The sequence below is a fragment of the Oenanthe melanoleuca genome, chromosome 2, assembly GCF_029582105.1.
Source record: "Oenanthe melanoleuca isolate GR-GAL-2019-014 chromosome 2, OMel1.0, whole genome shotgun sequence".
In the NCBI taxonomy this organism is placed as follows: domain Eukaryota; kingdom Metazoa; phylum Chordata; class Aves; order Passeriformes; family Muscicapidae; genus Oenanthe; species Oenanthe melanoleuca.
Window position 1 is genome coordinate 13,516,439 of NC_079335.1, and position 12,896 is coordinate 13,529,334.

The 12,896-nt window shown below is 43.5% G+C and overlaps 1 protein-coding gene across 1 annotated transcript; it reads right to left on the reverse strand.

The window, feature by feature from the left end:
• Nucleotides 1–221: 221 nt before the first annotated feature.
• Nucleotides 222–6,263, reverse strand: CCN3 (cellular communication network factor 3). The gene is made up of 4 exons (XM_056484262.1): nucleotides 5,868–6,263; nucleotides 5,411–5,662; nucleotides 3,362–3,570; nucleotides 222–1,409 (listed from the first exon to the last, which is right to left on the reverse strand). The coding sequence occupies exons 1-4, from the start codon at nucleotides 6,247–6,249 to the stop codon at nucleotides 1,113–1,115; spliced, it is 1,140 nt and encodes a 379-aa protein (XP_056340237.1). The 5' UTR covers nucleotides 6,250–6,263; the 3' UTR covers nucleotides 222–1,112.
• Nucleotides 6,264–12,896: the final 6,633 nt, after the last annotated feature.

A 12,896-nucleotide genomic window follows, 5' to 3' on the forward strand; every position in this document is an offset into this window, starting at 1 on the left:
TCTGACAGAGACCACCTTTCTAATATGTGCCCCAAAAATTATTAATCTTTCCCTGTAGCAAGGCACTGCATGACTTCTAAGATATGATTAGGAAGAGGTATATTAAGAATAACACCAGAAATCATCTTCTGCTTTCAGGAGTCTGCAGACCCTTTTTCTTCCCATTGCTTTTAGCTGTTAAAACTGGTAGTTTAAGAAAAACAACTTTAGGAAAAAATATGTTGAATCACATAAAGTTTATTTACTTGGTAAAGTTATATTACAGTATGTACAGTTTCTATTTACATATACACCTTTCTAAGAAATGAAGCACCATATGATACAGTTACTATTTTAGAGAAATTTACAGATCTGTTATTTTTGCATCCAAATAGTTGTATCTACAGACATACACGGATTAGAAACAAATTCTTATACAACACTGACTTCAGTTGGTTTTGGATTAGACTGCTAGTGAAAGAGAAATTTAATTGCTGTCAGCTATCAACCAGCTGTGCTTCAGGATAAGAGATCTTACCTATGCCATTTCAGGGCCTATGTGCAATCTTAATCCTTAGTCAGAGATATTGACAGAAGGTACTTTATAAGTAACAAGAATGTAACACTTCCATTAGTAAGATTTTTACTGTCATCAAAAAACAAGTTTCCTTAAAAAGAAAAAAGAACAAAGAACACTGCTGGAGTGTTTACATGTAGTATGGAAAGTGAAGCTAAGAGCCTGGAAGCTTATGTGATGCAGTATCATCATTTACTCTCAAATGCATTTACTCTCAAGAAGCCTAGTCTTACACCACTGAAACTTTATGCATGATCCCCTTAACTCAAGGGGAAAGTCTAGCTGTTGGCTTTGTAATCTTTATGTCACCATCAAGATAAAAAGAAGGCTCTGTCCAAGGTACAAAATTTCCTTAGAGTGAATAAAAGACATTTGGAGCGGGCAAATGTAAAATGAGGTATTTAATAAACTATGGGGGGGGTGGGCGGGGGGAAGCACCTAGTTTGAAAGACCATTCTGAAAAATATTTTAGAAGTTTGATATGTGCAATTGTTACATTCACCTGATTGTGGGACAAGTTTTGTATGAACCGCTTCTACTTTTAGTGCTATCTAATTCATATTTTTGCTTCACTGGACATGGGATCTAACGGCTGGAAGAAAACAATGTTACCCTGAGGACAGTTGCTGTGACAGACACAGGTGTTGATGAACATCACTGGCTTTTTGAGGGCCTTGCCCTGGGGGCAGCGGAACTGCACCTGGATGGTTTTGGTGCTGTGCGGGGTGCAGCAGCGCCCGTCGCTGCAGAGGCCGCAGAAGCGCGGTCTGTACGTCTGCACGCTCGTGCAGTTCTTGTACTCGTAGCGAACGGCTCTCAGCGACTTCTTCGTTCGGACACACTTCTTCCCTTTCTGAGAGAAACACGAAGAGACAGTCGATGCATCATTGCGTAAGACAGCATTCAACAACTGACATGTAAAGATATAGGTCTATTCTGAAAATTTAAGTTTGTTGTCTTTATTCATTCAACAGCTAGAAGACTCTGAAACTGCTTTCACCTTGTCAGACCTGCTCTTCGACACCAGCATGGAACAGTAAGATCATTAAAATCCACTCTTGTCATCCAAGACAAGCCCAGTCTACGTTCATTAAGAAACAATACTCTGCTGAAAAACTTCGCAGGTTAGTGTAGTTCCATCAGAGAATCAGCAAGTCAAATGAGCAAGTTATAGGACCAGATTCAGAGGGAAAAAAGGGGGTAAAGTGAACTGCAAAAGTCATCACTCATTCCTGTGTCTTAACATACAACCAGTTCAACAACCATGCTGTTTTTAACAAATTATTGACTAATTTGTCCTTAGAAGTCTCCAATGACAGACTCCACATTTGCCCCAGACAACCCCAAGAGTTCACTATTCTTACTACCTGGAACATTTTTGCTCATGTCTTAACTTTCATGCAGTCTAAATTCACCATTTCTTGTTATATCCTCCATGGACTCAAAACAGGCTGCAATATCTGAATACAGTTGTGAGAACACATCTCTCCTCCCTTGCATTTAGAAGTTCAGTTCTATCTGGTTTTCCCTAGATGAACATGTTTTCTAAACCTCTGATCATTCCTGTTAATCTCATCAACTCCTCCCACATGTTTAATCTCCTTTACAAAACATGGTATTTAAAACTGTAGAGACTGTTCAGCAAAGGCCTTAAAAATGCTTTCCAATACTCAGAAGATTACATAAATTGATGGGCCTCTTACCTAGCTACGTTATTCTCCATGATAGAAACACTTGCATAATATGTTGAAGTAAGAAAGTCTTCTCCCTTAGATATATATATATATTTTTTTTTTTTAACATCAGAAATGTCAGTGTTGGGTTTGCTTTTGGAAAAAAAAGACATCATAAGGCTTAAGATATGGTCTAATTTATCAAGCAGATGTTTCACACATTTCTCTGCTGTTCCAGATGCTCAACAGACTAGAAAATCTGATATATCCATTCTGTATCACTGAAATTCTGATGTACAGGGTACAGGTAGTACAGTTGCATTTGTGGGAGAATAACATTAGACTGTGTGAACTGTCAACCTGCACATCCAACACATGTGATTTGTTTGGGATGACTTGAATTGTCATAGAATCATAGAGCAGTTTGGGTTGAAAAGGACCTTTAAAGGTTATCCAGCCCAACTGCCTTGCAATGAGCAGGGACATCTTCCACTAGATCAGGCTGTTGCGAGCACTGTCCAGTCTGACCTTGAACATTTTTGGGAACGCAGCATCGACCACCACCCTGGGAAGCCTGTTCCAGTGACTCACCACCCTTATGGTACAAAGTTTCTTCCTTATATCTAGTCTGAATCTACCTCTTTTAAAACCATCAGCCCTTGTCCTACCATAACAGGCTCTACTAAAAGTTTGTTCCCACCTTTCTCGTAGGCCCCCTTTAAGTACTGGAAGCAGCTATAGGGTCTCCCCAAAGCCTCCTCTCCTCCAAATTGAACAACTCCAACTCTCTCAGCTTTACCTCACAGGGGAGGTGCTCCTGCCTTGGTGCCGTCCTCTGCATTAACTCCAGTAAGTCCACGTCTTTCCTGAGGGCCCCAGAGCAGGACACAGTGCTCTGGGGGGGTCTCACCAGAGTGAGGGGCAGAGGGGCAGAATCACCTCCCTTGACCTGCTGGAGGTGCAGTACAAAGCTACAGAGCCAACACAGCAAGTCTAATCCTTTACCAAAACCACTCAGCCTGCTGCACTTGTACTAAAAGGTGTATTTATCTACAGCTGCATCTGGACCATTGCAACCCTGGAATTAGAGCTGCAGAGATTCTGCTGCCTTGCCTCACTCTCTGCAGCATACCTTATCAGATGACTCTTCATTTTCACAAGGTCTTATCATGCAAAGCCGTGTCTGCTTCACCATTTCACACTGTTGATTCCTGTTGGTAACGCGGGTGGAAAAGCCCATTCCACAGCTCTTGGAGCAAGCACTCCATTCTGTTGTTTGCTCGATACAATTGGCACTTGAATCTGATACATCAATCCCAAGTGTGGCATCTTGCCTGTAGGCTGGAGACAAAACCCCACAGAACTTTGTTACAAGAAAAACTCACATGAAACCTTAATATCTAATTGATATCTAGTCTAATCTTAATATCTATCATATCTGGGAAGGAACAAGTGAGACAAAAAAAGGTCCAAAATCCATGCTTTTGACAGGATTTAGAAATTTTAAGGGCTGTCGTTTTAGGAATCCTGAGTAGCAACTTCCTACACCTAAAAAAAAAAAAATAGCCCCAAACCAGAAAGGTGCATATCAGTGTAATCAGAAAGCATTTAGATTCCACATCTAGAAGAATTACTGTGAACTTTTAAGTCACTTTAGAACTCTAATGGATTTTTATTCTTCACTCTAACAGTTCTCTGTTCTAAAACTATGTCATAAAAATATTTTTATTAAGTATAACTGGAGAGAGACAAAATGTTTTATCTAAACTAATGAACAGCATGGAACAGAAGTCCTTTTACTCCTGAGAGTCATAAAGTCACCCCATCTTGTCAATTATTGACAGACTACAGGCAGGGTGATGATGGGGAGGCAGGAGGGAAGTAATTTCCAGGGGCTATCACAGGTTCTTTAAGCCATGGTCAAGGCTGACCACCGTCCTGCCCCCATGGCTGCACTATGCAAATATTGCTAGGGCATAGTTTGGTTCAGTGATCAGCACAACAGCAAACAGAAGGAGAAAATATAACTGAGCCTCTGTCACAGCTCTTGCTGTTAAGCTCCTCTACAACAGCCTTCCTGCCTGTTGAATGGCAAAGATCCAAAAAAGGTGGCCTCCCAAAAGGGATGGCCATTGCTAAAAGAATGCAGAGAATCATCTATAGGCATCTTATGGATTAACCTGACACTGTCAGACAAATGGAAGTAAAGGAAAGGTAGTAGAAAAGTCTCAAACTTTTTGTTTATACCTTACGTGCTTTACAACTAACATTTCATAGCACACAAAAGCTACTCAAGCTTTTCTTCCTCAATCCTTTCTCACTTGCTTTTTAAACGGATTAGCTGAGTTTTGGCATAACTAACTGCCCAAGATCACAAAGAGCAGTGACTGGAAGAGAATGCAGTGCCCTCCACTCTCAGTAGAAAGTTACAAAATTTCATGTTGAACTAATAGTGTAATTTAAAGGAGATGGAGACATAATTCAGCAGAAAAAATGAAAATAGGGAAAAAACTGAAAAAAGGGGAAAATATTATCTAGCTTTTTTAAAAGCCTGAGTTCTGCACTTTGGAATGGGTTGGGATTTCTTACAAATCCATTTACTGTGTTCATAACCACTGCCTCTACAAGCACTCTCATGTTTTTAATGCCATCAATAAACACGAGGACTCTAGCACAGACAGGCTGGAATTCATTGGCATTTTATCTACCATGCTGACCACTTGTAAAAGTTGCAGAATTCAGCGGGAGAGGAAAGTGTCTTGTAGACTAAGCTGTTATAATAGTATGTATGTTGCAAAATATTCTTGCACAGCAACGAGCAAGGCTGCAGCTTTTTTTTTTTTTTTTTTCCTTGGTGTGGGAATGATTGGACGATTAGGATCTTGTCCTTGTTTTTCTTCTGGTCACAGAACTAATGTGTACCAGATAAACAGAAATTTAAGAATTGGGAACTAACTTAATTCACTTTTAAAACTGCTATGCATATTCATCCTCTGAATCTTTCTTTTACCTGTTGAGCTCTGTCTTTATTCATAACCACTAGTATACCTACTAGTCCCTCTAGGTCAGAAAAAAACCCGACCATACAAGATGCCTTAGATCTGGCAACCCTGTGGATATTTTCACAATGTTACCATCTCCTGCTCACAATGACTATGATAACTAATTTTAGTTTCCTCACCAGCCATAGCAAAACCTCCCAAAATCACTTCATCGTCAGGCTCGCAGACCCACTTCTCACAGCACTCTCCAGGGACTTCGACTTTCCTGGGGAAGGGGCAGTCGGGGCCGGGGAGCAGCAGGTCCAGGTTGCAGCGGGGCAGGCAGCCGATCTGGCCGTCGCGGCAGGTGCACTGGTACTTGCAGCTGGGCTGGAACGTCTCCCCGTTGCGATAGATCATCCCATCGAACACGCAGTTGTCTCCCTCCAGCACTAGTGGGAAAAGGGGAGGCATTTCGCAGAGGGCATCGTGCACTCCCCGGCCCTCCCAGCCGGGGATGCTGAAGATCGGCCGCTCCGCCGGAGGGCAGGCGGAGAGCGGCGGGCGGCGACACCCGCGGCGGACCCGGCCCGGGAGGGTCTCCCCGCCGCCCCCAGGGCCGCCGCAAGCCGGGGCTCCTCCCGCCCCGTCACCTACCCATGCAGATGCCGGCGGCCGCGCCGTCCTCGGGGCCGCGGTCGCAGTAGAGGCCGCTGCTCTCGTCGCAGGGCAGCAGCGCGGAGCAGCGCTCGCCGCGCTGCCGGGCGCACACCAGGCAGCAGGAGCAGCCGTCCAGCACGGCGGGCACGCCCGGCGCGCAGCGCGGCGGCTCGGCCGGGCAGCGCCCGCCGCACGAACGGGGACACGCCGGCTCCCGGCCGCTCACCTGCGGGGACGCAGCGATCCCGGGGGCCGCGTCACGGGGCCGGACCGGCCGCCGACTCCCCCCGGCCGCCAGCCCCGCGCTTGCCTCGCACGGCCGGAGCAGCAGCAGCAGCAGCAGCAGGGCGGGCAGCTCCTGCCCGGCGCCCCTCACCATGGCTGGTCCTGCCGCCGCCTGCCCGCCGCCCGCTCGGCTGTGCCGGCACAGCCATTGCAGCCGCTTTTATAGAGGCTCGGGGACACCCCCTCCGCCACCACCCCCGCACGGCGGGCAGCGCGGCCGGAGGCGGGGAGCTGGAGAGGGGCAGCGTGAGCCCGGCCGGGCCCGCCGCTCCCCCCGCTCCCTCCGCTCCCTCCGCCACCTTCCCGGCGGTGCCGAGCCGCTGCTCTGCCGTGCCCTGCCCTGCCCCGCCCGGTCCCGCCGGCCGCGACCCCTCTGCATGGAGCCGGGACCGGAGGGACCCCCGGGGGCAGAGCCGGCCCCTGTCCGCTGCCGGGCGGGCCCAGTGCTTCCCCTGAGGGGGCTGCAGCCCTCAGCCGGTCCCCACGGCCCGTCCCGCCGCAGTGTCCATCCCCAGGGGCCGCGCTCCGCAGGGGCACGGCGCTCCTCAGCTGCGCTCCGCTGTCTGTGGCAGTGCCAGCATTGCTGGGCAGTGCTTGGCGCTGGAGACCCGCGCCACAAACCGGGCTGGGCTGCTCCTGGGCCCGGCCTGAGGCGTTTTGGCCTTGCTGGGCACTGAACTCTTCCGTTTCAAGCCGCGGGCGCTGTTCATCGCTAGAGAGGTGCAGGTGTATCAGCTGATGGGAAACGTGGTGCACAGGGAGCCCTCCCTGCTCTGTAACACGGTGTGTGTGAGTGGTCACAGACCATCCAGTGCCTACACGGTGTGTGCAGCCGCAGGGGATACACAGCCAGCAGGCCTGGCCTCAGGAATGCTCTTTAGAAGTCACTCCAGTGCTCTGTGCTGTTATTTCAGCATGTACAGGACAGATTTAAGGCCAAGTCTAAGGGAGACTAAATCTGTTAATGGGTTTTAGTTGTCAGGAATTGCCTTCTGCCTAAGGCAGGCCTTCCTGGGTCTTGCTAGGATACAGATATTCTTTATCCTTAGTTGTCTGAGGCAGATAATACACACTGGATTCTGTTATGGCTTGTTAAAGAGAAAATATTTGAAAAGCAAACAAAACTTGTCGACAGACTAGTGAAAACAAGATCTCTTTTAAGTTTGAGACATGACACAAGTGGTACTCATGAATTTACAAGGCAACTGTAGCTCTATACCAAAGCAAAACACAACACCAGAAATGGCAATACAGAAGTTTTGGTTTGGATGAAAGTGACCATTCCTTTCTTGATGCTGAGTGGCAGCAGCAGGGTTTCTGGAAAGGCCTGCTGTTCTGGGGAAAGCAGACTTCAGTGGTGCAGGAAAATGTCATCTCTGGATGTGTATTGGCCCTTCATTTTCTCAGTCACAGATAGCATGGGCAGCTGAGGGGAACAGTGGATTCTTCAAACATTATTAGCAGCTTGAGGATGAGTTTGAGGTTACTTGAGTCATCCACTGCCTAACAGGTAATTTTGCCTTCCTTATCTCCTTTTTTGTTTTTCTTCCTTGCTTCTTTTCTTCATCTTTGACTCAGGCAGTCAGTGCAGCCACTTTTTACAGCACCTTGCTTGTGAACAAGTAACCAGTGCTCTTGGCCAGGCATGAAGACTTCCTGAAAACAAGCAAGGCTGTTTCTGTAGTTTTCCCAGAAGCAAGTCTGTAAGCCAGAGAGCACATACAAGACTTGTTTTTGCCCATCTCTCTGTTTGTGAACCTGCAGAGGTTTTCAGTGCCGATAATCATTCACAATCACTGAAAGTTTCCTTACCTTTCAATGAGGTTACTTCACACCACTCTTTAATATCTTCTGGTGTCTAAAAAAAGGTTTCACCACATAAAACTGCAGAAAAAGTCAAAGAAATGAAAAAATATTTGCCAGCACACTTAATTTGGAAAAAAACCCTATTACTTGTGTTTAATAGATTTATTAAAGCCCTATTTTTTATGAACACTCTATTTGCTTATGAAATACAATTTATGAAAATGAGATTATGCTATATTTTGGTATAAATAGGACCAAGTATCACTTTCTGGGTATTTCAGTTCCTCCATGCATAATTTGGAGTTCGTGAAACTACCAGTTCTCGGATGCTGCTTTATTTTACTAACTGAATCTTTTTGTTTGTCTTGTCTTACAACTTTTTAAAGTGTGCCATACAGTTCTTATCATATGAAAGTAGCCTTTGTTACTTCTCCTAGAGTAAAATAATTATCACTGGAGGGGTTTCATACTGGCTCAGCTGGCAATGAATAGCATTTATTCATGATATAAAATTAGTAAGTACAAATAAATATTTTAGTTTCTCTGTGTTTGCTTTTTTAAAAGAACTGCACTTAAGTGAGTTAATATTTGGATTGTCACCTTGGCTGTGGCTGTTGCAAAGAGTAATCTTTCCTAAGATGTAAAGAAATTAACCTCTGTTCTTCACTCTACAGGGAAGCACAGTTGGAGAACAGTGTTGAGAGGTGTGAGTTCAGGAACAGAGCCCAGCAGCAGAATCTCAGGATTAAGAATATACTTCAAGGTTTGTCTGCACCATCAAAGTGCTGGAAAAAGCTGTATCTAAAAGACTGGAAACAGAGTTACAAATAAAATTGGCTCATCTATTAGAGGGTTCTGGTGGTTGACCTGTAACTGTCCATAGGTGTCAGGGTATATATCAAGCATGACAAAAATTCAAGCATTCATAGTGCTATCCCTCTTTTTCAAGCCATCTGCCTGTGAAAATCATTGCTTCACAACATGTAGCTCCACAAAATTATCTTCCATTCTTTGTGTATGGCAAGCAATGCTATTTTTAGAGTAAAATTTTCATAAACATCATATCCTCCATTTTCTCCTTCTGCTGTTTCATCCTATCATGTTTTACTGATAAATATAAGGTGGATAATTCAGCACTTTTCCTGCATTGTCTCATAAACAATGCCCTCGCTGGTAGTCTACCTCATAAATGGCAGTATTTTTGTAGAAAATATTGCAGGTTTTGATTTTTAGCTATCCCTTCCCAGCCTAGCTGACAGCTGCAAGTTCCTAACATCTATTGGTGTTAATATTGAACATGAGCTACACGTGGAACTGTCCTTGTGACAGAGAAAAGGAGCTGAGTTTCATCACTGTGGGAGTGTGACTGTTTATTGCACACCACCCTCCATTTTGGGGTGTGTTTTTGGCAGGAAAAGCCAAGGATAAGAAGGGGAAATGCTCACCTGGGCGCTCATCCTTCATCACACAGCCCCTCTGCCCCCACCAGCAGTGGCCTCCCCACCCTGCCCCAGCTGTGACCCCAATTCCTGGTGCTGAAGGACAGCAGCGATGGCCAGACACGGCTCGTGTGTGCTGTGACAGGGACAGCAGGGTCACTGCTGCCACCGGGGATCCACATGGCCATGGATGTTCCTGCTGAATAAACCAGGCCAGTGAACCTTCCCCATAGTGCTGAGCCCAGTGTCTTCTCTCTTCAAAGACATCCTGCTTCAACTGAGAGACACATATTCCAGGAAAACAACTGGGTTATTCATTGATTACTCTGATAACTCTACATTATTTTAAGTAGGATTTAAGTTCTACTTATTTTTAACATCATTATCAGAAATAATCCCACAGACTTAATCATGGTTGTGCTTATGAGATGAAATTAAAAACATATTATCCTTTTGCCAATGGAAGAATTCTACTAGTTTTTACTTTCTACAGTATTTTGTGTGGTGGCCTACAATTCCACTGAATTTATGCTGTGATAATGTGAGTTTTGCAATAGTAAGAGTTGTGCAAATGATAGTGACTTGGATTTTAATTTTTTGAGATATGCCTTCTGTGTCATCCATAAAAGAAAGAACAGCTTTAGTAAATAAGAAATTTTGGGAAAAATGTTGAAAGTAAAATATTTTAGAGCATTATTTTAAAATATTTTACATATAATTGAAGAAAATTTTGGAATGAAATAACATTGCATTTAAAATCAAAACATTATTTTGAAAATAATGAGTTTACTTATATGGGGATGTGCCTATTTCAGTTATAAATCCTGCTGAGAATACTTACAGCACTGTCAGCAGGTGAAGTTATTACACATGGCTTTGTTATGGCTTTTTTATTTTGGGGAATGTATGAGGAGATGTAGATGTTTATCAAAAGCTATTATTATTTGCTCATTTATGATAGGCCCTAATGTCAAAATGCTATGGTGCATGGTAAGAAATTTTCCCCTCTTTAGTCAGAAGGTGGCAGGTGTTGTGGTTTCCTGCAGGCTGAGATTTTTACAAGAAAGACAAGAAGCACAAACCTGATATCTGTCCTGTTAGAGGTAGTAAAAATCATGTGAACAGTAGGGTAGGAATGGCACATGTCCTCAGTGGTTTGAGCTGTCTTTCTTTACAGCAAATACTCTGTACACACTAACTAGCTTTTGATTTTTATGCCCCTGGAATTCCCTGTGCCCTTATGGCCATAAACCATTATTATTTGGGTAAGAGTGGGGTGACAAAACGAAATGCTTGAAGTCACATAAGGGCTATGCTACAGCCCTCCAAAATGGTGTTTTTACACAAGGAGCCTGAGGGTAGGTGCTGCTTTGGTATGGCAAGAGGTATTTATATTCAGAAACAGGTTAGTGACAATTTCTACTCTGTTAGGAACCAGAGGGATGACATTTGTGCTAGAAAAAGGTCATTAATACTTGCTCACAAAATAAATTAAATAGCCTTTATTTGTTTATTTATTTTGTTTTTAAAATTTATTAAATCTAAATATATAATTATATTTTTATCTGAAATTACCAGATTATCATTACTGAGAATCTAAGATGGGCCCATTTTACCGCATGAGATCATAATGGATAAACAGAATTGGAGAAGTTTTCCTTTCTTTATTCAACAAATGAAACTAATTTCAGAGGGCCAACAAGGTCCTTGAGGAATGTGTCACCTAATTTCTCCTTCAAGAGCTTCAGTAAGAGATACATGTGGATTGTGTTGGGTTTCTTGGATGAAACAGCTGTTAAAGAGTTCCCTCACAGATTGCTTTTGAGAATAAGACTTATCTCTGTGAGCACAGGCAGGAAAAAAATGCTGACAAACTGAAGAACTAAAATGGTACTAAAATGGGTGTTCTGCAATCAGAAAATTAGTTCAGCTGAGTGGGATTCCCCTATATTTTTTTCCTTCACTAAAGCATAGCCATTTTTCAGATCATGTGTGACATAAATATGGCTGATGAGATCTTAATTCAGCTAAGAGTTCCAAATATTTTCAAGTAAGTATTGTTACCAAATTTAGGGCTGTTCTTTGAGCTTATTTCCCATATCCTCATTGGTCTCTCCCAAGTGCTGAATAATCTGGCCATAAATACTGAGAACATATTTTATAGTTTTCATTTCATTTTCCAGTAAGTTTTAGTCAACTTTTTTGGTAATAGTTGAGTAAAAAAGAACTTGTCCTGGGAATGAGCAGCTCCATAGGCTTTTAAACTAGGAGAGCTCTGAATTAGAAACTCTAAACTTCTGAGAATGTGAGGTGAAGGAAACATATGAAATACAAATAAACTGGGCCTTCTTAGGTTGAGCAGTTTTTCTAGTCTCTGTTGTTCCTTTGCACTGTGGGTATAGGGGCAGTCTCAGAAGTAATTCCTATAATTTAAGTTTTTAAGGTTAAAACTAGCTTCTGCTCATAGAACAAGTGAATAGGCAGAAAAGACAGAGAAGTGTAAGAGCAATACATTCCTACAGAGGCAGCTGCACAGTACGAGGGATCTGGAGAGTGCACAACAGCCCCCCTGTCTCAGACTGAGAAGGGCAGGGGCACTGAGTGACACACAAAGAGGGCTGCATCAGGGGCATGCCTGGCAGAAGATGCTCCTTCTTTTAGATGGAATAATTTTGAAGACCATACATTTCAGTTCAGATATATGATTTTGTGGATCTATCATTTTTCTCAGTCAGTAACACATTGGCATTTTCTCCATCATCTGTTCTGAGTTCTGCATGGCTGTGAGTTACCCATATTGGGCTGGCAAGCTAGATGCCCTTCCAGGGAACAGTTCCCTTCCATAGTTCCTGGACCAGTTGTCTCATCTTCCCAATAACTCCTTGATGTTTCTGCAAGTTAGGGCTTAATAATACTCGTGGGGAAATACTGCAATTTGGCCCTGTGATAGCCAAGCCTTTATTGCTGGCACTCCAAGCAGGTTTTTTCTCCTTCAGACAGCCATGTGATACCAGCACAGCATAACATCTAACTGCACACACAGAGTGCTGCCAAAGGAAACACTGCATTGGGCTTCACCCACAGGAGTCACACAGTCCGAGCACTTTATCAGCCATCCAGCAAAGAAATCGAAGATATGAGAGATGGAAGAAATGATTGGTCATTTAATCTCTTTTTCTGTTTTTGCTGGTCTGGTTGCCAGGGAGATACTGTATTAAAAGGAGTGGTCCACATATTAGCTTCTCTTCATCGTGAAAATAGCATTTAAAAATAAAGTTTAAAAATACTTGTGAACTGAAAATATTATTGTGTCATTGTTTAGCCAAGCTCAAAAAATTTAATACTTTCAATATTCCTTGTAAATTATCTTCAGACCCTTTTCTGTGTTTCTCTAAATTCTATCCAGGTTTTCCTGCTGATATCCCTAAAGGAAGAAAAAGTCTATTTATATCAGCATACCATTTTTTCTAAATCAGATTCAGGGTCTTGTTTAATG